Source organism: Melanotaenia boesemani, chromosome 3 (genome assembly GCF_017639745.1).
Source record: "Melanotaenia boesemani isolate fMelBoe1 chromosome 3, fMelBoe1.pri, whole genome shotgun sequence".
Lineage (NCBI taxonomy): Eukaryota > Metazoa > Chordata > Actinopteri > Atheriniformes > Melanotaeniidae > Melanotaenia > Melanotaenia boesemani.
This window is the reverse complement of record NC_055684.1, coordinates 23,252,894-23,278,608: the sequence shown is the minus strand read 5'-3', so window position 1 is coordinate 23,278,608 and position 25,715 is coordinate 23,252,894. Positions and strand designations below refer to the sequence as shown.

The following is a 25,715-nucleotide window of genomic DNA, read 5'->3' as shown; positions in this document are numbered from 1 at the left end:
AAAGCTGCCTCCTGAGCCTGCGTGTGGTGTGTTGTCAGCAGTGCTGCGTCTTCACTGGTTTCACAACTGCCAACATGCTGTCATTCGCTCTGAAGCAACTCGCAAGGGTAACTATATTATTAGGCACATTTTTTTGTCATGGTTTCCTTGATGGCGTTTTTGTTTATGTAACTAAGCTGGCATTTCTGCGCGGATGAACTGCTAGCTAGCTTTACTGAGTGTGGGTTAGTACTAACTTGCAATTGGGAGGAGGTGTCTTTGCTCGGGCAAGGTTTACTGTACATTTGCACTAAAATGTTTGACTGTTTGCATCAATAAACAGGTTGCTGTTCCTTTGTTTTGTTTTTTGTTTTTTTGTTTTTTTGGCCTTGTTTGGAAGTTTGGGCATTTGCAATATTGGCGAGTGTTAGCTAGCTAGTAAACTAGCAGGCTAGCTTTCAGTCCTTATTAAGGAGCTGCAGCTGTGCTTGTGTAATGATGCAACAGTCAGACCTCAGTTTCATCATGAAGAACAACTGCATGAAACAAGATGAATGAAATAAAATTATCTTGATTATAACTAAAGTTACTCATATTAAAAGAAGCGAAAAGTAATGTCTGGATATACAGTGTCAGTCGAAAGTTTGCACATGTTTTCCCATTTCATTTATTGGGAAATGTGAAGTTTTTGACTGGTACTGTAAATCACTAATCTTCCGAGTGAAATTACTACTGATTGTAAGAAACTTTTGTAAGAAATGAATGAATTGCTTAGAATCATATCAGAGTTGACAAGAGTCATTTACGCTGTTATTTTTCCGCTACAGATTAGTGAAGATAATGACAAATCATGAAACAATGTCAAGTTTTAGCTTTGCAGAGTAATTGTTCCCTAATATTATTATTATTATTGTTGTTGTTGTTGTTGTTATTGTGTCTTTGGTTGTGGTTTTATGCATACTATATGCATACAAATATTTATTATCTTTTGCACCATGAAACTACAATCAACTCTGGGGGTGGACGTGATGTAAAGGGAGGGTACATTTGCTCTACTGGACTATGTCTTATCTGTGTTGTAACAGAGAAGATATGTCCATGACACTAACTCTGTTGTTTGAAAGATCAAACTGCATGAAGAATTATTTTAGTAGTAGTAGTAGTAGTAGTAGTAAGAATCCAACTATTGTAAACATTTTTATAAAATAAACTTTTTTAAAGAAAAGCTATTGTAATGTATATTTAAATAATCCAAAGTCAGGAAGAAGTACCTTCAGAAACTATATGTCATTAGCAATTACTCTTTTGTATTACTGAATATATTTTTTGCTTTGATTTCTAAATTGTGTAAATCCTATTCCTAAAATAAATTTGTCTTATCAGTCCAACCCAAATAAATTAAGTAGTTTATTATTGAATTAACTATCAGTTGTTTGATTAATTCAAGTTAAATTTGGGCAGCTGAAGCTCAAAATGAAGAGCGTTCATCTACTAATGTCAAGGTTGGTGTGTGATTGGGTGAATGCTAAATGTAGTGTAAAAGCGCTTTGAGTGGTCACAGTGGTGCAACACTTTTACATTGTTGTGATTACACATTTACATCATAGAAACCATGTTTACATTTATAAAACAAAAGTACAATGCTGAAACACTCTTACCAAGGGCTAAACAACTTTACATAAAAAAAAAAAAAAGTACAAAACGTGAAACACTTTTTACAATCCATGACGCAAACTTACATGTACAACTGCAAAACATTTTTCTGAATACATTACTGGAACACTTAGCAACGACACAGCAACTTTACATTGACTTCAAATATTTTTACAAGTTCAGTAAACACAATTACAAAGAAATGACCCGGCTGGTGTTAGCCCTTGGTAACAAATAGCTCAAGATGGTGACATCTTGAGTAAAAGCCCTTGGTAAAAGTTTTTCAGCATTGTACTTTTGTTTTGTAAATGTAAACATGGGTTCCATGATGTAAACGTGTGTTGCAAAACTGTAAAGTTTTGCATTCGATATAATATTTTTTTGCATTTCCCTGCCACTGTACATTAGGGCTGCAATTAATGACTATTCTGATGGTCGATTAGTCACCGACTATTAAAACGACTAGTCGACCAATCGGATTATGTATCTCACGATTATTATAAATGGATCTTATTTCACTTTCAGCTTTGAAATTTTGCATAAGTTTAGTCTGACGTTCCTCCTCTTTAAATGTTCGAGCATTGCAGACATACTTCCGTGGTACACAAGGTCTGCTTTAAAAATCTCACATGTATTTAATTTATTTTGTAAGTTTAACGTGAAGTTATCCCAGACTTTTAGCGTTCTCCGCCGCTGTTTTCTTCCTGGTTTTTTCCCCTGGCGGACTTCACTGCGAATGTGCATCTCTCAACAGAGATTAAAAAAGAAGACGATGTCTCACTCTGTATTTTCCCCTCTTTGTGCATGTGCATTGTGCAACTCTCAGCAGAGATAGGATTTTTTTTTTTTTTTTTTTCTTTTTTGCGCCGACAATAGTCGACGGCTAAATTCGTTGTCGACTATTTTTATTGTCGACAACGTCGACTAATCGTTGCAGCCCTACTATACATATGCCAGAAAAGCACTATATGAGTGCAGCCCATTTACCATTTATCTAATTGTTGTGCAGTCAATAAAAGGCCAAACAGCAGGCAAGGACATTAACTAGGATTTATCAGTTTTCTTGAGTGATGTTCAAAGTGCAGAACGGGCCTTGGAAGAGCCATTGGACCAAGAAAATATTAACCTCATACCCTCCTGCTTTGAGGTGGTTATTCATAGATAAAGGTGTGTTTTTTTCTTTGTTTGTTTGGTTTTTTTTTTTGTTTTGTTTTGTTTTGTTTTTTTCCACTTTGTGAAGCAGTTGTTATTGTTTTCATTACATCAGCAGCTTTTTAAATATTATCTTGAATTATTTGTCACTAAAGGATAGGTACATGCACAGTGCAATCATGAGTTTCCAAACATAGATATTTAGCTTCCACTCAGTTGTTTATTAATCTATTAAACGTGTTCAAAATTCTGTGAAGTCATGATGTTACTTTTTGATCCTTAAAAAAAAAAAAAAAACACCTTACGCTGGCTGTTTAAAACAGACCATATATGCAAATATATACTACAAATTGAGTAATAGAAAAATAACAGCTTTGATGTTTGTATTAGATTTGTTTACTCAATAAACTGGCAAGTTTCATCGTTGTAGCATCAAAATCACCCTGCATCCCTACTACACAAGTAGTCATTTAAATTCGATTGCTTAAAAAAATTATAATTAAAAAAAAGAAAGGAATAAAAAAAAAAAATTTAAAAAAAAAAATTTGATTGCTTACTGACTTGCATGACAGTGAAGCAAACAATACTAAACTACTGCATCCTTAGTAATTACCACTTGCAACAGTAAATTGTATAAGATATCCCTTTCCCCACCTGCTTGTGTCTTTTAAACCTTTTTTAATTAAATAATAACATTGTAGGTGTAATTGTAGTTATCCCATAATTTCATTTTGCAGAAAAGCTTACAGTTTGGCAGCAAGTTGATCAATTGAAGTATCGGGGTACCAAGAAAAAGTTGGTGGATTAGCAGGCTAATTTGGACTTGATGGAGTGTCCTACTTAAGAGATGTTATGTATTTCTCTTATTTATTTCAGAAACACTTTGTCCTTGCCAGTTTTCAGCTGACTAGTTGTGGCATGTGCTCGGACCTAGTTTTATAAGTCACTACTTTTCAGTATGCTTGAAGTCTCCTATTAAAAACCTAACATAGGTCACATGCTTGCATGCTTTTCCTATTGATGCTGATTGGTTAAATGTGATCTAATGGACTCACAGGATACTTAATTTCTGTATGTATGTGTTTTTGAGGAAGGGAAGGCATGTGGTGTTCTCACAGGATCTTTATTAGTGAGGATGAGATTTTCAGTCCCAGTGCTGTTTTTTCATTTCTTTCTGCTGTTGATGGTACAATCTTGAGAGAGAAAAAATATAGGATTGATTTATGGATACATGCTTCACATAGAAGAGGTTCATACACTTTGGGGGAATATTACCAGTGAGCTTAACTATGGGTCTTGCGGTGACCTCAGATTAAATGCAGCTTTCAATTGTCGTCTCTTTCTCCGTTCTGAGTCGTCATCCTAGATACGTCTCAGATATGTCTCATCTCCATGTTCTTAACCTGCTTTACCGACTAGCTATAAAAACTATATTCATTGCTGTAATTTGTTGACTCTTTCAGCTGCATCAGTGTAATAAGTAATTTCTCTCCATGCTCTATTGTATCCTGTGTCTCCTCTACTTAATGTCTTTCTATTTAATCAGAGTTCCAGTAAATTCTTTCTTAATTGTTTTTTAATTCTTCAGGACTTTTAGCACAGCATTGCCAATATCTTTCACAAGTGTACCTGTAACTAGGGCTGCAACTAATGACTATTCTGATGGTCGATTAGTCACCGACTATTAAAACAACTAGTTGACCAATCGTATTATGTGTCTCATGATTATTATAAATGGATCTTATTTCACTTTCAGCTTTGAAATCTTGCATGAGGTTATGTCCAACATGCCTCCTCTTTAAATGTTCGAGCACTGCAGACGTACTTCCGTGGTACACAAGGTCCACTTTACAAATCTCACATGTATTTAATTTATTTTGTAAGTTTAACGTGACGTTATCCCAGACTTTTGACGTTCTCTGCCGCCGTTTTGTTCCCTAGTCCGCCATCATAATTTTCCCCTGGCGGATTTGCATTGTGCAACTCTCAGCAGAGATAGGATTAGAAGACGATGTCTCACGCTTTAGTTTTTTTTTTGTTTGTTTGTTTGTTTGTTTTTTTTTGCAGACAATAGTCGACGGCTAAATATGTTGTCGACTATATTTATTGTCGACTATTGTCGACAATGTCGACTAATCGTTGCAGCCCTACCCTCTTAGTGAATTTCTGGCAGACCTTTTTCATTCATGTAGCCACCATATCTAGGTGTTTCTAGAAGGATACTCCATCTTGTTCATAAATTGAAACAGATGAGAAAACATTGCATTACCAAATTAATTTAGTATTTTAACCATTTGGTGACATCAACAGGGTTAAAAAAAAAGAAAAGAAAAAGAAAAACCTTGACGCTACTCATTCTTAAATTATTGGCATAATTACTAATGAATCAACTAACAGGTAAACTGAGTTACAATTCTGTAATTACTCTCAACATTAAAATACAACCAAATTAAATGATAATTGCACATAAATGTGTGATTAACTAACACGCGACCAAAAGTTAATGATCTCTTCTACACATTAATAATGTGTGATAACGTTTTTTTTTTGTTTGTTTTTTTTTTTCTGCCGACCTTATCAGATGGGCTCAGTTGTTTTGTGCAATAAAGCTATAGTTTTATTTCCTCCTAATACTGCAAATGCGCCTCTGTTTTCTTTACAGCTGCTGTATTAGAAACAGCGTCAAAATGGGATAACACTACATTAAAGGTCCCATATTATGCAAAATTCACTTTTTAATGGTTTTGGAACAGTCATACTGGTCCCCCCGCATGTGTAGGAGACCCGTAAGTGTGAAACTCTTTCAGGCGCTCTCTCTCCCCCCTGCTCCACCTCTAGGGAAGTAAGCGCTGAAATGAGCTTGTTTGAAAGCGTGTACGTTATGACGTCATAAGGGACAATAACCACTCCCCACAGAGCGATGGACCCGTCTACCGGCTCTCAAAGCCCGCCCTCTAAAAATCACCTAGCGCCCAGTGTTTTTCCCTCTTCGGCAACCCTCGTTAGCGGACATGGCTAAGCGACAGAAGCACTGTTCTGTTTGTGGCTGCATAAATGAACACGAAAACGTTTTTTTACTTCCATCCACTGAACCCACGAGGACTGAGTGGATTAATTTTATTTTTGGAGGAAATGTACCCGGAAAACTTCCAAAGGTTTTGCATGTCTGTGGCCAGCATTTCAAAGAGGACTGTTTCCACAACATGGGTGCATGGAAAGCAGGCTTCGCCAACCGTTTGAAGCTGAAGCCAGGTTCAATACCAACTGTCCGTGACACAGCTGGAGAGGTAAGAGCAGTACTGTTAGTCTTCTTGCTCGAACTTCTTCAGGAATGGGTTCCGGTGTTCCGGCGTTTGTTTATCCTTCACTACGCTGTAATCAGCGTCTAGTAACCGCTAAGGCCTAACCTGTCAATCACCTCATGACGGGCGATGCGATGGGCGGAGCCAACAGCTGAGCTGCTCCACCAGGGTTCCGCCCACCATAAACGGCACATTTCTGAAGCTGCTAAAAAGAGGGAGGTGAAGAGAAGCCGCTGCACTCAAACTGAGGGTCGATTTGTCCATACCATGGCGGAAATATTTCATTTAGATATTAATGAATGGTCTCAGATTGGGAATAAAGTGTATAATATGGGACCTTTAAATTGTATGGTTTATATCACCACTCTTATGGTATATTGCCAGAAGTATTCACGCACCCATCCACATAATTAAAATCAGGTGTTTTTCCATCACTTCTGTGGCCACAGGTGTATAAAAAATAAGCATTGAGGCATGCAGACTGTTTCTGCAAACATTTGTGAAGGAATGGATCGCTCTCAGGAGCTCAGTGAATTCCAGTGTGGTACTATGATAGGATGCCACCTGTGCAACATCACTTCCACTTTGTTAGGATACCACTGACAGCTGACTGTGGAATATTTAGGAGTCAGGAAATTTCACAACTGGACTTGTTGCACAGGTGGCATCTTATCACAGTACCACACTGGAATTCACTGAGCTCCTGAGAGCGACCCATTCCCTCACAAATGTTTGTAGAAACAGTCTGCATGCCTCAATGCTTGATTTTGATACTGCTGTGGCCATGGAAGTGACGCACCTGTGTTCAATTATGTGAATGGGTGAGTAAATACCTTTGGCAATATAGTATATGTGTGTGTGCATATATATATAGATAGATAGATATTAGTGCTGGGCAACGATTAAAATTTTTAATCTCGATTAATCGCATGACATGCTGCGATTAATCACATTGTTACGCGCAAAATGTCTCTTTCCTTTAAAAGAATGCCTACAGCTATATAAAGAAAATGCAGTAAATTTTGGTTTACAAACACTACATCAGGGGTCTCCAACCTGCGACTCTGGACCTTCCTCAATGTCTCTAAATATGTGGCTATAAAATATATATTTTTTTAAATCTATCTTTCTTGTTATTAGGTTGGAAACCAGGGACTTTTTCTTTTCTTTTTTTCTTATCTGTCTGTCTGTCTGTCTGTCTGTCTGTCTGTCTGTCGATAGATAGATATAATTTATATATACCAGTAAGATGTAAACAAACTGCCAAACTTAATGTCATTGTGATTCTTTACTTTCAACAAACTTTTTATTCTGGACCAGGGACCTGTTCTCATAAACTTAATGATAACCATTGTTTCCCCGACCATTATATTAGTAAATCAGACAGGTGGTTGATGCAACAGCTAATATCTGCTTTAATAATAATGTGTGGTCTAAAGACCAGCTGGAGGAGTTTCTCTGCTCCGGTGTACTAAGAGCTTAATGTCCATCGGGAAACACACCCAGCTGAACAATCAGTCTCCTCGTCATTGTTGTCATTTCTGAGGCAAATTACTGATTAAATGGGCGTCTTGCATTTAGCTTCTATCTCATAACGACCATAAACTAGCTAGATACCTGCATACTCTTCATCATTTTTCCTCTCTCCCGAAACAACATGCATGTGCGCAGGAGAGTTTTCTGGATGTTCGGGGAAGTGAGCTGTCGGTCTGCTGTGAGTGAGAAAATCCATGGTGAGCTTCACTCCGACCAGCAGACAGAGCGTTATGAAGAAAATCCCATGTAGACACTTAAGGCCGACCCCTACTACCAGCTACGTTTTACTATGTGGGGTTTACCAGCAAATGACTACATTTAGTTAAATGCAGCAGCAGTCACAATGACGAAGTTTAATGTAAATGTACGTATTTGTTGAGACTGGAGTTACCACGTCTGTACATGTTTTCCTTTTTCTGACAGTTTTCCCATCAGGTATTTGAACCACAATGGTGAGTGTCCAAATGCTTTTATAGAGCAGGTGACATGGCATATACCGCCTGTAGATACTTTGAAGGGGGGTTTCTATTAACGTAATTATTTGGAGCTGTTTTAAATATTTTATAGTTTTTTTGTAGGTTGATCCGTCATGCGCTAATGACACACCACTTGTTTTCAAAGTTAATCCAGCTAAAGGATCAGTCATCTGGAACTTTTTCACGCTACCTCAGCCAACACGTTCAACAGCTATGTCTAAAACCTGCGTAGAGTTTGTGGCAAAAACAAGAAAGAAAGAGACTATTTAATAAATTAATGCGCATTAATGTGGACTATTGTCATGCTGAGTTAATCTGTCAGTTGTGTGAGATGAACACAGCTGTACTAACTGATCAGAAACTGAGCTGGTTTTTGGAAAACGCGTGATTGAGAGACCAAGCATCAGTTTAAGGGGTTGTGCACTCAGAAATGTTTTTGAGCAGTAAACAACACAGAATTAATTAATTGTGATGAAAACCATATATACTGTTAACTTTTTTTTTTTTTTTTTTTTTAAACAGCATTTTGTGGGTAAAATGTGGCTCATAACACCCTCTACAGGGTAAAACCAGGTTAGGTTTTTCACGACAGAGAGAGGTTATCTAGGTAACTAGAAAATTTTAAAAACCTCACAGCCCGCTCCCTCCAGATACAAATAGATGTGTCCTCACCTTACAGGCATAGAAAACCACGCCCACCAACGCATATGATGAAGGGTATTATTTATTCTTTATCTTTTGATCCTCATCTGGTGACAGACAGCAGCTCAAATTGTGGCAACATACAGCAGCACTTCCAGCAGCTGCCACAACCTGCAGCAAGTCTCCACATCTTTCCAGTGCTGCTGGAGCTGCTGACAGGCCAGCATAACAGCGCTAACGGCTCAGACTGATATGCTTCAGGAACACCTTGTTCATGTATAGCTGAGGAGATTCAGGAGGGGAAAAGTCTTCCACCTCAAACCGCTCTGTGGCGTAGGTGCTTTGTGAATCTCACTTAGCATCTTTCCAGTGAGCTGAGCTGCTGTCTGTCAATCATTTCTGCACTGTGCATCTAGACCCGCCCACTCTCCGCTCCCTGATCACCCCACACCTCTCACCACAACCCTTGCAGTTTGAGGCATTTTTCAAATTCGGCAGTAGGTTGAGTTACGCGCAAAGTAGTGTAGTGTGCTCACCTGAGTGTGCACACGCATGTGTCCTTGCACATTGGGGTGAAGGAGAAATGTGAACATGAGACCTTGTGAAGTCAGAAAGGACATGCCATCAATTAAGTAAGGTAAATAATAATAATAAGGTAAATAAGTTATTTCTATTTGCACAATTGGGTGTTATACTCCTACGTGCACTGACTGAACCAGGAGAGGTTTTGTTATAGTTTTACATGTTTGACCAAGCCTGTGAAGCTTATTTAAGATTGTTGAAGTTTATTTAAGATTGTTGTGCACGTGCACAGTTGTTAAATAATTCATTACATTTATATCTATTTGTTTTTAAAAATTAGGAAAGAAATTTTTAAGTCAAGTCTGATGTTGCTTAGCACAAAAGATCTCAGTCTTTTTCACACAGACATAATTTGTTAGGTAATTCAAGCACTGTTTTTCTGTATCAGTATCTGATCGGTATCTGACGATATTAAATCTCAGATATTGGTATCAGAGGTGCAAAAGGTGGATCAGCGCATTCCTAATATGTTTCCTTTTTCAGTGACAACAGTGACCCTAATTTCTCTGGATTTACCAATGCTCGGAGAGATCTTACCATACTAGACAGTTGAAAGGTTGCCTATGTCACTTAAGTCCAAAATTGGCTTCGCTCACCAAGATGCCAAATTCAGATTTTTAAAATGGCACCCATAATAACTTTGTTTCTGAACACCCATTCATAAAACAAATTCTAAATGTAAGACTGGAAAACTTCATCAGTAAGAAAGATAAATGGCTTTTTGTGGGTTCCTTTCACAGCTGTGAGGAAAGTATTTTATAGACAAAATCTTTGGCTGACTTAGAAAATTAGTGTGTGTGCTTATAGTTCATTGCACACATCTGACAGTCCTCTTAAACCTAAAATTTACTTTTATAGTAAATTGAATTAGGCCATTTTCTCCCGTTTTACTTCTGATAGACTAATATTCCCTGTGACTTGCAAGAAGTGCTATAATTCCCACAAATGCTGTTTAAATTTGGTTTGTGTGTTTAGATGTGAATGGTTTAAAATTGTTGTTACAAGTAGTTGAAATAAATTTGGCTTTACAGTAACAGTAACAGTTTTTTGTTTTGTGGTTTTTTTTTCTGATGCTGAATTTGTCATTATAAAGGGTTTCAGTGTAGGAAAGATCATGAGTTTGACTCGATCAAGTAGCATCAACAATGCTGTCTAGTGCATGCATTTGAAGCACCACATGAGCATGTACTTTACCATCTTCTAAGCTATAAGAGTAAATGGTATGAGAGGTTATGTAAGATGTTGAAAGGCTTTTTAGTGCTGGATGCACTGGAGAGATTACAACACATGTTTAATTCCACTGTCTACACCACCTGAAGATTGTCTACATCACTCAGGTTTCTGATTGTCTGCATGGCAAACCTTTGACCTGGGTAGAGGAGAGTTACCTCAGACTATGCCTTCATCCATTTGTGCCTCTCCACCCCATCCAGATTTTTCAGTCCAGCATCATCTAGAGTGAATAACAGGACAATTTGGAACGGACAGCTCTGCTATTAGTCAGTGACAGGAAAAGAGGCAACTACATGTCAGAGTGACAGATGCCGCTGCCCCGTTGACACTTTTTCTCTGCTTTTATGTTTCTTTTTTTCCCTCAACTGTTTTTCTACTCTAGTGCCGTTTGTTTTCCATGTGTTATAGGGTTGATTGTTGTTTGGTGTACCCAATGATGGACAGCAGTCATCTGTAAAATTGACTCGCCTCTGGAGCTGTTTCAGGAAATTGGACAAAAATAATACACAACTAGGATTAATGAAATGATTTTCTTTCTTCCATTTTCTTCTTCTCTTCTATTGTTCTTTGTGCTCAGATGTCTGACAGAAAAGGCAAAATGCCAACAATTACCTTATCATAGTCACACAGATGCAGTGCATCTGTTTCTCTACCATTATTTCATGCTTAGCTTCCAGCTTGATGTGGCCTATTCTACCCTTTTTCTCACAGCAGAGTTTTCATCAAGTTCACCTTCAAATGACAGTATAATCCGTCGCCTAAAAATAGTCCCACTGTGACACATTTGGTGCTTGCATCTTGGCTCTCACTTTTCTTGGATCACTTTATCTTGTGTTTATTAATTAATCTCCTTTAATGATCAGTGTAGATAAATGAAGCAGAAAGACAGAACACAGGGACTAACCTGTATAATATGTGAAGCTCAGAATTTAGCCATAGAAGTGATATCAGTGATAAAATGAGCTTATAAAAATACCATATAAGTATTACATGTCAGAGTTTTTCCTGGCAGCATTGGTGGACAGGTTGGGAAAGTAGGATGGGAACAGAGAAAAGAAAGGAGGTGATGAAAAGAGAGGCATCGTTCTTTGTTTTGCAGTCATCAGTAGGTCTTGATTCCACATTGCGTTAGCTACCCATGTGCTGGGTCTTTTAGAGGCTTCTTTCCCTGGCTTTGGTGTGCCCCTAGCAGAAACGCAGACAGCGGAGAACAGTTCCTGTCATGATTTAATGACCCGTGTGATTTCTTGGCAAGAAACATGTCCTCAGAGGCAGCTCGACCTGTCTCCCTGGGCTCTCGTCTCTTCCAGAACCCCAATGAGGGGGCTCTCTTTTTCAGTACTGCCACCAGTGACTAGATTCCTTGGTAAAACAGTTAGAAATTGGACATTAATGTGGTAGTTGCTTCCCATGGCCTGTCATCATCATCCCATTTGCCACCCCAGAAAGCAGAGGAAGAGGCAGAGTGGAGAAGATGGAACTAGAACCACTTGCGTCTCTGAGAAAATTAGTGAAGTTTTTATGTCTTTGGTCCTTCTGGTTTTAAGTTTGATAAGGTCACTACATAGCTACACTAACATTTTGTACACAATATGGAGTAAGCTCTTTTGTTTTTGTATGGATGTCCTTAACCAGTATTATGTTAATTGCTTTTTAATGGTGCTATTAAAGGGAGGCTGTCCCTCACACCCCAGCACACCTGTACAGATGATAACTATACGTTAGATGTGGGCCCCTTGATATCAGCATGGAGTCATCATCGTATTGTTGATTAAATGTAAATGTAAAAGCCAGTTTATCCTGAGTGCAATCAACCTGTGAAGTATTTTATTTAACCCCCAATTGTTTTTGTCCTCAGCTTTTTTTAATGGAGTTATAATAGGGTCTTGTTTTAAATACAGCTTAATCTTTTTTCTGAGCCAGAAAAATGTAAGCAGAGTTAAACTCTGAATAGGATTCATATTTTAATAAGAACCAGGGAAAATTTTAGACTCTGCACTCTCTTGTGATCAGGCATTGCAGCCGCAGCAGTAGAACTTGCAGCCCCAGTCCAGATTAGATAAGCAGGAAGTGCTGAATCTGTTCTCTTTATGCCTTCTTTTGGTACACTGGGGCTGTAAAGTCAGTCCCTCAGTTTGCAGAAGTGCTGATGGAAGCATAATTGAATAACCATGCTGATTATTGATATCACACAAACACACCAGCTTCTAATTGGAATGAAGGACGGGAAGGAGCAGTGGAAAGGATACCAATCTGGGTGGCACTTAAAAAATGTGAAGTGAACCAAGTATTCTTGATAGACATTTTGTTCTACGTAGCATCATCTTGTTTCTTGAAATGCCTAACAACCTTTTTCCATCATCAGTGGTATAAAATTGTCTAATACTTTTATAAAACAGAAAATACAGTTTTAATGCGATGTCTCAGAAAAGCTGGCATGATTCACTTTAAGCCTTTTTTCTCCCTCTCATTGTAAATCCTGATTTTGTTCTTCCTTCTAGCCACTGTGCCGGCAAGCCCCTGTTCGTTTCAGTGTACGACTCCAGCAGTCCCACGCTGCCACCCGCACGGTGGACGAAGATCGTCCCTGGACTGGTCAGGAGAGCCTGGCTGAGGATGACCCCGAAATGTGGGCTCTGCTGCAGAAAGAGAAGGACAGGCAGTGTCGTGGTCTAGAGCTCATTGCATCTGAGGTACTACAGCTTTAACAATAATTTCCTCTGCTTTTGGCAGAACAGATTAATGCAGTTCTCTTAACATCTTATGTGGTCAGTTAAGGACAGCCACACTGAGTTTTGCCATAAATTTCTTTGCATAGAGATATGTAACACACTGCAACGGCAATATAATTTTTTTTTTTCCTTTTGTCAAAAAAAACTAAAACTCTTCCTGTTAAGTTGGCACATTTTTAAAGAAATAAAATTTACTCACTCATTCTGTATGAGTTGGCAGCATCTCCCTTATATGTTGGCAGTGCAGGTAGCCAAGAACACTGCATAACTTCTGATTAATGTTTTGCCAAAGCAGATAAATGCCCAGACTTCCTACCATTGTTGAATATCTATTGTTAGTACAGCTGATAGGAGTGACTTGAAAAGCTTTTATTAGAGGTATATTATGTATAAATGCAGCACTGTTATTGGATAAGGATATGAAATTGTACATCTACTACAACAAATAAGTGTAATGTGTTTGAAATTCTTACAGTGTAAAATAGTGTTGACTCATTTATTCCTAAATCATCATGTCCTCATAACATCACATTTCCTCTGCCAGTAGTCTGCAAGGCTTACAAAACTCTGACCTTATTTCCCAAACAAACAAATGATAAAACTTCTGTCATAAACACCGACAAGAACAAATTCATATCAGCATTGCTTTTTATTAATTAGTCACTCAATGACAAGCTGTGCTCTGTATGTTGTAATTCATTCAGACATGGCTTCTTAAATAGTGAAACATTCAGAGTTAACTCCACTGGCTGTAAGCCAGAATAATTGTACTTGGAGCAAAAATAAAAAAATAAAAAGGTAGCCCTTTGTTTCCATTCCAGGGCTGCATGGTGTGCAATAGAGAATTTTACTATTCAGAAGGGCAGATGAGGTTTTATCTTCTGTTGTTCTTTCTTTCTTTGCCACAGTAGTTGTTCAGTGGAGTATATCAGACCCTTCTCAACACAAAGCCTGACCACTCTAGTGTAAGATAAAGCTGATATCTTCATCCTTCTTCCTCCCTAACTCACTCTGCAAGGCACATCACAGTACAGTGAGGCAGGCATTCCCTGAATAACAAGACGTACATTATTACACACGTACCGTCACCAACCCGACACATACACACATCTCAAGACACTGCAAAGCAATTGCATTTAGTTTCCTAATGTATGCACAGTTATCAGCATGACAGACGGACGCAGCAGAAAGCTGTTATTGAAACTGTTACCTCCCTTGATCTTCCCTTTCATCCTTGGTGAAGCATTAGCATAACCACTTACGCACAATTTGCCATCACCACCCAATCAAAGGAGAGTGAAGGGTGGATTTGTCTTTGTCTTAAATTGTATTATTGACAACTGTAATAAAACACACCAGTTTTGTTAGGGCCAGGATATACTTGCTGTGAATGCAAGCGTACACATCCATGTTTCGCTACGTTTGTGTATATACTTTCTGCAAACATCGGAAGCACGGCACGGCACGGTAAAAATGCTCAATACTGCAGGTCACCGCAAGTAAAATGTCAGAAAGGACCCACAGCCAAACATAATTCATTTAGTTTACCATTTTTTAGGGTTTAGCATCCATGAAATAATCACAAGACATTACAATTAAGAAGCTGAATTCATAAAACTTGGCATGAATTGTTGCAGATTTAGACCTTACATAAACATTTCAAGATTGTTTGTTTGTTAGTTTTTTGGAATTCAGCACCCATTTTTCAGCTAACCGTACTCATTAACATTGGTTTGTCAGGTCGGTGAATTGCAGAATTAATAAGACCACTAAGGTAAACTTTAATGTGTCTAAAAACATTTATTACATTATCTTATCCTCCAGCAATAAGCGCTGTGAAGTGCACAGTGTTGGTCTATGGAAGTCCAGAGGTTCAATACTAATGATTATCTGTAGCCAGAGGGGATTTCTCACTATCACTTAACAGACTTTAATTTGCCGTCCTCGTCCCTTCATCCTCTCATGTCATTGATCTGAATGTGTGTTTGCTTGTGTGTGTGTGTGTGTTCTCACCACAGAATTTCTGCAGCCGAGCAGCTCTGGAAGCTCAGGGTTCCTGTCTGAACAACAAATACTCAGAAGGCTACCCAGGGAGACGGTGGGTGTTTATCCAGCCACACCTCAGCTTATTAACCCTGCTGATATTCTGTGCTTTAGGACATTTGTTACAGACATGCCAACATAAACACCCCATAGATTTTTTTTTTTTTACTGTGTTTTCTAGACAGCCTCTAATAGAATGTACTAACCACATAAATAATCCAGAGCCTTTACCTTGCCAAAGAGGACTCCCAAGGGGGTACATTGGAACAATTTAGTGCCAGGCTGAGAGTTGTATGTTTTCTATTTCAGGTTTCCCATTTTCTGTAATTTCCCTTGGATAATTCACATTTATCAACAGCAAACGGAGAGCTGACGTGCTTTGAAATGCTCATCTTTTGATGCCTTTTGGATCCTAGAATATGAGCCTCTTAAATCTCCCTCCCACTGTATGTGTCTTTAATTTTTATCCGCCCCATCCCACTCATCTGCTGCTTTACACTCAAATGTAATGAAACAAAGGGATCATCTCATCCAATGAGGGGTTTGTACAGTATCCATTTGTTGACAGTTCATCTGTTTTTAGCATTTCCCCTGACATGCCCCAGATCTGCTGTAAAACTTTGAGGTCAGTGTTGGTTGAGGGTTTTTATTTTAATTATTTATTTTATCATTTATATATTTATTTTTAATCGGTGTTCCTGATGGTATCAAATACATTAAAATGTATGATGATGAAAAACGTTTCATTCAGTGGAGACGCTCTAAAAATTCTTAAAGGTCAGATCTCAGAGAACGTGTTGACGTTGATAAAACCTAAAAAGAATATTGGATCCATTTTAAGCCATAACATGACTCAGAATTTCCTACAATGACGGTAGATTCTGCTTGTTTAGTCATGCTGGTTCCCATGATGGACACGAAGTTCTCGGTGCAACACCAGAGCAGGAGAAATACTTATTGGTGGTGTTTTTTTTTATTTTTTATTCATTTCAGAAAAAAAAGTTGGTCTTTGTACCACCTGCCTTTCATAGAGGAAAAACAAGTGCAGATACAAACTATCTGCTGGACACAGTGAATAATTGAGATGGAAATGCATTTTTTTTTATATTTCCATCAGGAGTTGATGAAAGAAGGAATCTACAGAACTCAAAACTAGTCCGTTTAAATTTAGTAAGTAGACAGAGCCTGAAAATGAAAGAATATGTTACTCTGTGTTTGCTAGATGTGTAAGTTAATAACCGTTTTGTAAGCAATTTACTGCATCGTTGATGCCCCCAAGAGTGCAAAAAATATATATATCTTGTATTTTGAGAATGGTGTACCTCTTTTTCATAAAGGGCATATTTCTTTTTTACCTGTAATCCCTAACCTCAGGTACTATGGTGGAGCAGAGGTGGTTGACCAAATTGAGCTTTTGTGTCAGAAGCGAGCACTTGAGTCCTTTGACTTGGATCCAGAAAAATGGGGTGTCAACGTTCAACCATACTCTGGTTCTCCGGCTAACTTTGCTGTCTACACTGCCGTTCTCAACCCTCATGACCGCATCATGGGCCTGGATCTCCCTGATGGAGGACAGTCAGTATTCACACCTTCTTCTTATTCTGTGCCTTACCAAAGCAGCTCTAATTTCTTTTTTGGCTAGCACTGTTGTGACACTTGGAGGGCCTGAATGAGTATAGTGCTTGACTCTTATGTTTTTTTGCAGTGTGCATATACCTAAACACATACAAAATATATAAACATTTTTCTCAAGCAAATTGTTTCCTTGGTACTAAAAATTGTGTTTGTGCTTCAATTTTTCCTTTTTTGTGTCCTAGTCTGACTCATGGCTACATGTCTGATTTGAAGAGGATTTCTGCAACATCAATTTATTTTGAGTCCATGCCCTACAAGCTAAATGTAAGTAGTAATATCTACAAAAACCTGTTTTTAAGTTTCAACAGTTTGTCAACAAAATCAGGTTTTACAGATTGAGTTGTACTCTGTTAGCTACTGTCCATAAATTGGATTTTTTTTAAGCTTATTCATCTGTTGCAATAGGTAATAGAAGAAAACCTATTAAAGACTGGATAAAGAACATTGAATAGCTCTAGTGCTTCAAGGCCAAATCACATAGTATATGCTCTGAGGTCATCCTTTAATAAACCATTTTCATGTTTCTTCTATTGTATGAGGAAATCTAGCACACAATAATTTGTCAATGTGAGTTATTAGTGTGGACATCTGTAATAATGACATATTGTGTGTGTGTGAATGTGTTCATCTTTCTTTTTAAAAATGTTAACCAACTAAATAACTAAAGATCAAGAAATTCCTGCTCTCAGTGGGAAACAAGACAGCGTGGGCAGAGACTCAAGGAAACTTAAACCCAGCAGACACTTGCTGGCAGGCACTTAATGAAGGAGCAGTGTTTAAGTTGATGTATGACCACCCTACACAATGCAGCCACGCAGTCCCACAATCATACTATGTAAAACACACTTAGAGTTGTGTACTTGCATGGAGATCTTTACAATCAGGTTCCACACATGTGACAAGTAATTTATCATGTTACCATATACAGTGGATACGATCAGCCCATGGTATATATAATGTATTGTATTTCACTCCTGGGGTTCATAGTTGTGTGGTAGTGTTGGTTGCAGTTGATGGATGGCAGTGAGAGTCTGCATGTCCAGACCTGCTGATGTATAGGCAGGCAGGACCCCTCTGCGAGAGAGATAATGGGAAATCGACAGGCTGGCCAGCATCACTGGCTCCGTCTTCACAATGAACAGGTTGATGGAGTGAGGGGGCATCCATAGACGTGCTCTGGAGATGGGAGATTATCAGGTTGTCTAAATAAAACTTTCCATCCTCCTCTTCTCTCTTCTTTTTCTTGTCTCTGACTTCCTTACTCCCCATCGTTTCTGTCTCCCACTTCGTTTTTCTGCTACATCCCACTGTCTTTCATTTAGCGTCTTCAGATGCTGGGAGGAGGATTAGAAGGGTAAAGCTGTAGATTCAGGCACCAGACATACTGGTCATTTCATGTGATTTCCAGCTCCATCTTCAGAGTTTTGGATTAACTAACATGTTTCTGAAATTGCCCAGTTTGTTGAATGGAGCAGTGAGAGTTTTGAAGCCAGCTTGATGTTTTCAGCTTCATCACAGCATTTGAGCAAATCCCTGAAAGGTGGAATTAGGATAAGTAAAGGTGCATTACCGGAATTGCTCCATCTTACCCTATGATCTGATGGGTGTAAATCTCTCCATTAGATAGGTTCTTTTCCCTTTTAAGGTAGCCAAAGTATTTCAATTGCAGCTGCTTCAAATGAACTTCAAATGGAAAATGTCTTTCTTCCGTGTTGAAATGCGCTCTCGATCCTCAGATATCTAACAGTTTTTTTTCATCTTATGTTCCTTTTTTTTCTTGACCCTTACACTCACTTTAATATTCTCATATTCCTCCTCCACTTTCTCTTCATTATTTTCTCTCTTTTATTACCTCTTCTCTCTCCTCGCAATCTGTCTCCCTCTTTGCAGCCTGCAACAGGCCTCATAGACTACGATCAGATGGAGATGACGGCCAAGCTGTTCCGGCCCAAGCTAATCATCGCTGGCACCAGTGCCTATGCCCGCCTCATTGACTATGCCCGCATCAAGAAGGTGAGTGGAGATCTGTATATTCAGTCCTCACCTTACTTTCACCCTGCCCCTGAATTCCTGATACCTATTGTTTTTTTTAGCTATTAATCCTGTACGAGGGAGGTCAGTACAGCTTCATCTTGTAATATAGAACGTAGTCAACCTGTTTGTTGAAATGTCGTACACACCTGCTTTCCATACTCGCAGATAAGACCGAGCCAATGTTTCTTCCAGCCACATCTTTACAAATTTTTGTCCCGCAATGGAAACTTCCCTCATCTAAATGATGAGCATTCGCTTGTCAAACTTCAATATTTCCAAATGCAAACCACTTTTAGGCTCATTACACACTTTCCACACACCAACACAGATGCTTTCATCCTCTGTTGCCTACTGAACCTGTTCTGAGCAACTTTTACAACACACTTCACTGCCCTCTTTCATGGTGCACAAGGGGCTCTTTATCTGTTTTGTTATACCAACCCGGTGATTCACTTCATTCTCTCCATGGCTGGCTCCCTTTTGTGGCAGAGCTCTACTTTAGCCAGTGCCATCAGATGAAGTGTGCCCCCATTATAGAACTTTGTTTTTATTAACCACCATAACCACTTTGCCACTAGGCCTGATGAGGGGCCATATTTCCTGCCCTCCATCTCTCTACGGAGCTTTTCACTGTTTTATGGCAGAATCTGCAGGGCAGGCTTCTCTTCAGCTTTTCAATGATTTGCTACCTAAATTTTATCACAGAGTTTTGTTGCCCTACCGGCGTTCCCTTTTTCCTGCTTTTTGTATCTAATATAGATGTGCTGATCCAGTTTAGATATCAGAGAAAGTAAGATCGTCATGACACACTATGAAAGACTGTACTGCTCTGATCATTTACCACTGAGTCATTTACGTTAGCAAGCTAAATATTGGTTGTGGCCTCTTGAATAAATGCTTACAAGGGAAAACGTGGACATATTAAATGTTGAAATATCTTCCCAATGAGAAAGTAGGTATGTCTAACAGATGTAGAGTAATCAGATCTTAATCGTTGGGAAAATTTGCAAACGTAAAAGTAATAAGAGATTTTATCTTTTAAATGTCAACAAATACAGAGTGCAGGCAAATCAAATGTCCCCCTAACTTAAGTCAGTAAGGCTGAGATTAGTTGTGCCTTGTGTTTTAGTTTAAGTACTCAGTTGTCAATGAAACTTAAGAAATAATGTGTAAAATTAGCTAATAGTAAAACATTGTTGGGAATTATTTACTGCATGTCTCGCTACCTCGAGGCTTAATGTCTGCGCTGCAGTTCGTAGGCGATAAGGCTTAACGTAATTGGTCTCATACTCATGTTTATCTTAAGTTTGAAATTGTTCCCTCTTTCCACCTTTATTTCTATCAGCTGTGCAGTGATGTTAATGCCTACCTGCTTGCTGACATGGCTCATATCAGCGGCCTGGTGGCAGGCAAAGCCATTCCTTCCCCTTTTGAACATGCTGACCTGGTCTCAACAACCACACACAAGTCCCTCAGAGGATCCAGGTAAGGACGGCAGGGACAAATCAAATCCAAAATTAAACCAGAAACTTTAATGGTAACAATGCTTAATAAATTCATGTTTTTGTTCTGTTCAGGGCTGGCCTAATCTTCTATCGTAAAGGTGTCCGTTCAGTAGACAAGAAGGGAAAGGAAATCAAGTATGACCTGGAGGACAGGGTCAACTTTGCAGTCTTCCCCTCCCTGCAGGGTGGACCTCACAACCACGCTATTGCTGGTGTAGCTGTGGCTCTGAAACAGGTCAGCCATCATTAATTCCTAATTACAATGCAAAAGTTGACAGCACATTCAATCAGAGGTTATTAAGTTGTTGCTAACTGGTGAAGCAGGGAGTTTGAGTGATCTTTTCACCGTCATGTGGGTGCAACATGACTCTGTAGTGTATTCTTTAGGCTGCTGCTGTTATCGGTTCTGATGCGTAATACTTAAATGTAATTACAGGACAAATGATACCACAATACAAATTGGTTATTGGTTAAAGATAGCTTATTATACTGACCACTAATCAAGGATATCTCTGTAACAAAAACACTTATTATAATCTACAAAAACCTTGACTTCTGTATTCATGGTTACACCACCAGGCAAGCAGGCTGAGAATAATTTTACATTACCTAAAGCCAAAACAAATGCAATCAAAATACATTTTTTATAGAGGAATAGATGAGTGGAATCATTTACCAAATAACATCAAAAATAAATAGCATCATTGAGTTTAAAATTACACCACAGCAGCATTTATTAAAGCAGAAAATGTAGCTCTAAAATGATATGTGTATATGCATGCGTATGTGGGTATGGGTATGGATATATGCGTATGTAGTACATGTCTGTATATGTATGTATGTTTATGTGTGTATACATATAAATGTACATGTATCTGTGTATTTGAATTTAGACTTTCTTGTTATATGTATGAATACTTGTACATTGATGTGTATGTAGGAATGCAGGTGTATGTATGTGTGTACACATGACTATGTATATTAATTTTTAGTTTATGGAGTTTGTATGCATTAATGTGATGTGTGTGTGATTATGTGTAGATGTAAAAATACTTGTCTGCATAAATTACATGTGCATAGACATTTGGTTGTACTTAACAAATGGAAGAAAAGCAGCAGCTTATGGGGATCCAAATAAAAACAATGTGGAGAATGTGGATCTTAATACTTTAAAGAGACAAATGATTCTTTTTCTTTATATGACATTATTTCTTTACTTTTCAAATAACAAAGTTAATGTAACCTGTTAATTATCTTGTGTGCAGGCACAGTCTCCCATGTTCAAGGAGTATATTGCCCAGGTACTTAAGAATGCCAAGGCCATGGCTGCAGCTCTTCTCAGCAAAGGCTACACACTGGTATCAGGTAAGCTAAATTTGTCTGTGTGCATTTTATTGTACTCAACTTCCAAAAAGGATATTGATTCAGCAAACAAGCAAGTGAAACAATGAAAACTCGTGTAAATTCCCTCTAAGAAAATGCAGACTACACTGCAGAAAGAGGGAAAAAAATGCATTTAAATTCATGATATGTAAATGGGCTAATGCTAGTGTAACTGCCTTGTCACTCAAGAAAATAAAATCTGATGAAAGTGGTCACTTTTTGATTGTGAGCAAGTGCTTGAATCTTGTTTAGCATTTAATACGCTCACCTAAGCTCTTTTTCTGATATATAGCCTCCGGTACACATCTTAAAAGAATACATACTTGTATTGTGCTTACACTGCAGCATGTACATAATTGTTACTCTTAGTGCTTGTAGGTGTTGTAGGAAAAGAAGTGAAAAGAGCTGTATGCTGTGTAACAGTAATAAAATGCACAAGCACTGTTATATGAGTGATACTGTTTCATGAAAGTTTTTTGTTATTTTTGTTTTTTTTAGAAATAGGAAATTACTAACTTTTCTGTTTGTAGGAGTTAGTTTTGCCTGCAGCGTTAGGTTAACCACATCAAGTCTGTAACCAAGTATAACAGCCATCAACTTTCTATGTTGCATACTTTTTTTGTTTTTTTTTTTATATTTTTAATAGAAGTTTATTGATTTTTATTTTCTTTCTTTTTTTCTTTCCTTTTTTTGCCGTGACAGTAATATTTAAAAAAATAAAATCTAGTATTTTCAAAGCATTGTTGATAAAGGCTGCTCCACACAAAATCTAACTCAGATTCCCCACCTGAACCCACTGAGACCTAAATGCTTTCCAGAACTTAGTTGTTTGGAAATGGCCTCCTAAAACCTGAAGGTTCTCTAAAAAAAAAAAAAAAAAAAAACTTTAAAATATCACATTGCTCAAACCTTTTGAGCCCCTTAGGAAATTATTTATCTGTTAAAAGAATTTACAAAAAAAAAGTGTATACCTGAAATTAGGTTCAATTAATTCAGTTAATCCAATATGAACATTAAAAAAGTAGATGATGCACAGTATCACAGAAGTGACACTACCAACACGATTCAGCCTTAATTTTACTGTGTTCTGTTTTGTTTTCTGATGCTGACACATCTGTTAACAGCGCTTCAAGGTTAAACTGAGGATGGGGCTGTGCTCTCAAATACCTCAAATACCTAATGTTTGGACAAGGGAAAATCTTGTTTGTACAAAGACTTGAGTTTTGATAAAAACGTTGAATCTTCTAGGGGGGACTGACAATCACCTGATCTTGGTGGACCTGAGGCCTAAGGGTATTGATGGGGCCCGGGCTGAGAGGGTGCTGGAGCTCGTGTCAATCACTGCCAATAAGAATACCTGCCCTGGAGACAAGAGCGCCCTGACTCCCGGTGGCCTGCGACTCGGTAAGAAGCTTCTTCAGATTGACACACACAAAGGTTTTAATACTTAACAAAAATCACATGAAAAAGATTTTAAAGGGGAAACCATAAACATTTTTGGGCATTTATTATTTTATTAATTTAATCTGCTTTTATGGGTTAAAATGTACTATGGAACTTATGCAGCCAACAATTAAGCCACAAGCACCGAGCTCCTTATGATTAATTAAATTTGTTTGGCTTTTTAATCATCTTCCAGGAAGTTTAGGAGCTTCCACATCTACAGCACAAGGTTCAGCTTATCTTGAGGCAGATCTCTTGCCAGGCTCTGCATTATACCGTCTCTTTAGGACTGGTCGTCACAGCAGAAATTCATCAAACTTCAGAATCTGTGTAACTTTGAATCTCTGTTCTAATACATCTCACAGCCTTCAGTGTAGATTAATGACAAGTCTAGGTCATAGGTTTCCTATATGTAAAAAAAGAAAATACTGTCTTCTAAGTCAGGAGAAATAATATTGCCCAAAGTGATATTGAAAGCAAAAAAGTGGATAACTTAAATTGCTTTTCTTATTTGTTCTAGGCGCTCCAGCTCTGACCTCCAGACAGTTCAAAGAAGAAGACTTTGTGCAGGTTGTTGAGTTCATGGACGAAGGCTTCAAGATTGCCCTGGATGTCAAGAAAAAGACAGGTTGGTCTGCTTTGAGGAGAGAGATTAACATGTAACTCGGTGATTACTGAGAAAAAAACTCTCTCTTTTTCCACTTTTGGTCAAAGCAGAATGAAATTATTTATCAAAAAGTAAAAGGTACTTGTGTTGAATAACTGAAAGAGAAAAGACGGTAGTAATGCAAAAAAGCTGAGCTTTTGTTTTTTGTTTTTCAACTACAGGAAAGCTTCAGGACTTCAAGAACTTCCTACTCCAGGACCCAGAGACGGTGGCTCGCATCGCAGACCTGCGGCACCGTGTCGAGGCTTTTGCCAGGCCATTCCCCATGCCAGGGTTCCATGACCATTAGGCCAGTCGATGTGGAGTCACGGGCCTGTGACGGCCAGGTGGCAGACAGATGGCTGGGCAGAAGTGTGCACAGAGAAAATGGAAAAATGTCACGGTCATGAAATGTAGTCTGTGCCTGTGAATTGGGATGACAAGAGTTCACTTTTTTTCCCCAATCAGATCTGAAAAGAAACATTTTTCATACGTTTTGCTGTCATCCATCAGTCTATTCCTCTGAAATCCTAGCTTCCAGTTTCAGGTAAATAAAAAATTAAATGAAGGTTGACAGACTTTTCATAGAGCACAAAGAACCTGTTGCCTGTAGTGTGAAGATCATGTCAGCTGTCCTTACACCATGCATTTAACACACGTGTGAGGAAAAGGAACACATCAAACCATACAAAGACCAACATTTAGCATCTAACTCAGTAGTTGCTAAAAGATACACTCAGTCTTATTTTTGTAAATATTCGTAATAATCATCACTTTTATTTTTTCCATGCTGAGATTGAAAGTGTCACTTCCTGCTTTTGAAACCAAACACTGGTGGAGGCTTCAGGAGGTGAAGGGGGGGGGTTCTGTCAGGGAATAATGTGTTTATTTTTGGAGCAGTGCTTTTTCTTTCAAATATGAAAATAACTCAAAATATCTGAATATAATTTTTTGGAAAGTAGACTTTTTAACCATAGAAATAACAAGCCAGTCATGTAAGATGGAAAAGTCCAAGCCAGATTATACAGGAAGTCGACTACTTCTTTCTCTTTAGATGAAGAATAATTGAGTTAAACAACACTACAATTTTTGTTTTGATAGGTTAAAACCATATTTCACACATAATATAAATTATTGTTAATTTATATTGGAGGAACTGAGAATTGTTATGTTAACACTGTTTCTTTCAGCATATCATAGAAGTCAGATAGGAACTGGTCTGTATTTTGATATGACAAAAAGTTATGAATATCCACAATGAAAAATAGAAATGTCACCCTATCATTCCTTTTTTTTCAATCTGTTTACAGAGTGTATACTTTTATACATATTTTATAAAAATTAACTTTGTAATTGTCATAATTTCCAAGATATAAATTTTCTATTACCATGAGTATTGTGTTCATGTGGGTCATAAATTGGTACCATTGTCATCGTTACCGCATCAGTGAGGAAATAAGATTAGTTTGTAAAATGGCACAATTTGGAAACGGGCGTTAAATATTATGGAGTTTATTGATCTTTTTAAGTGAACCGATCAGATACATTGTCCATGTCTCCACTTTAACAACTCTTTGCCAAAATATACCATTACTTTGATGCAGTGTTGATTAATCTGCTGTCGCCCTTTCATCATCTATGCCACACTGTCAGCGATTGCACACTGAAACTGTTTTGAACTAACATTATTTAACAGAATATTTTTTATTAGAAGAGTCCTAATAAAATTTAATAATGCA

At 38.1% G+C, this 25,715-nt stretch overlaps 1 protein-coding gene across 1 annotated transcript; it reads left to right on the top strand.

The window, feature by feature from the left end:
- shmt2 (serine hydroxymethyltransferase 2 (mitochondrial)) lies at window positions 1–25,715 on the top strand. Its single transcript, XM_041980529.1, has 12 exons — window positions 1–107; window positions 13,057–13,248; window positions 15,306–15,385; window positions 16,705–16,905; window positions 17,148–17,229; window positions 18,856–18,978; window positions 20,345–20,484; window positions 20,577–20,739; window positions 21,770–21,869; window positions 23,136–23,291; window positions 23,851–23,958; window positions 24,159–25,715. The coding sequence occupies exons 1-12, from the start codon at window positions 75–77 to the stop codon at window positions 24,284–24,286; spliced, it is 1,506 nt and encodes a 501-aa protein (XP_041836463.1). The 5' UTR covers window positions 1–74; the 3' UTR covers window positions 24,287–25,715.

What these genes read in the sequence shown, in the direction of transcription:
- shmt2 (XM_041980529.1), top strand. Translation starts at nt 75, where the DNA reads ATGCTGTCATTCGCTCTGAAGCAACTCGCAAGG. An exon ending in TCCCGGTGGCCTGCGACTCG is followed by an intron (nt 23,292 to 23,850) that starts GTAAGAAGCTTC and finishes TATTTGTTCTAG; the next exon opens with GCGCTCCAGCTCTGACCTCC. An exon ending in GGATGTCAAGAAAAAGACAG is followed by an intron (nt 23,959 to 24,158) that starts GTTGGTCTGCTT and finishes TTTCAACTACAG; the next exon opens with GAAAGCTTCAGGACTTCAAG.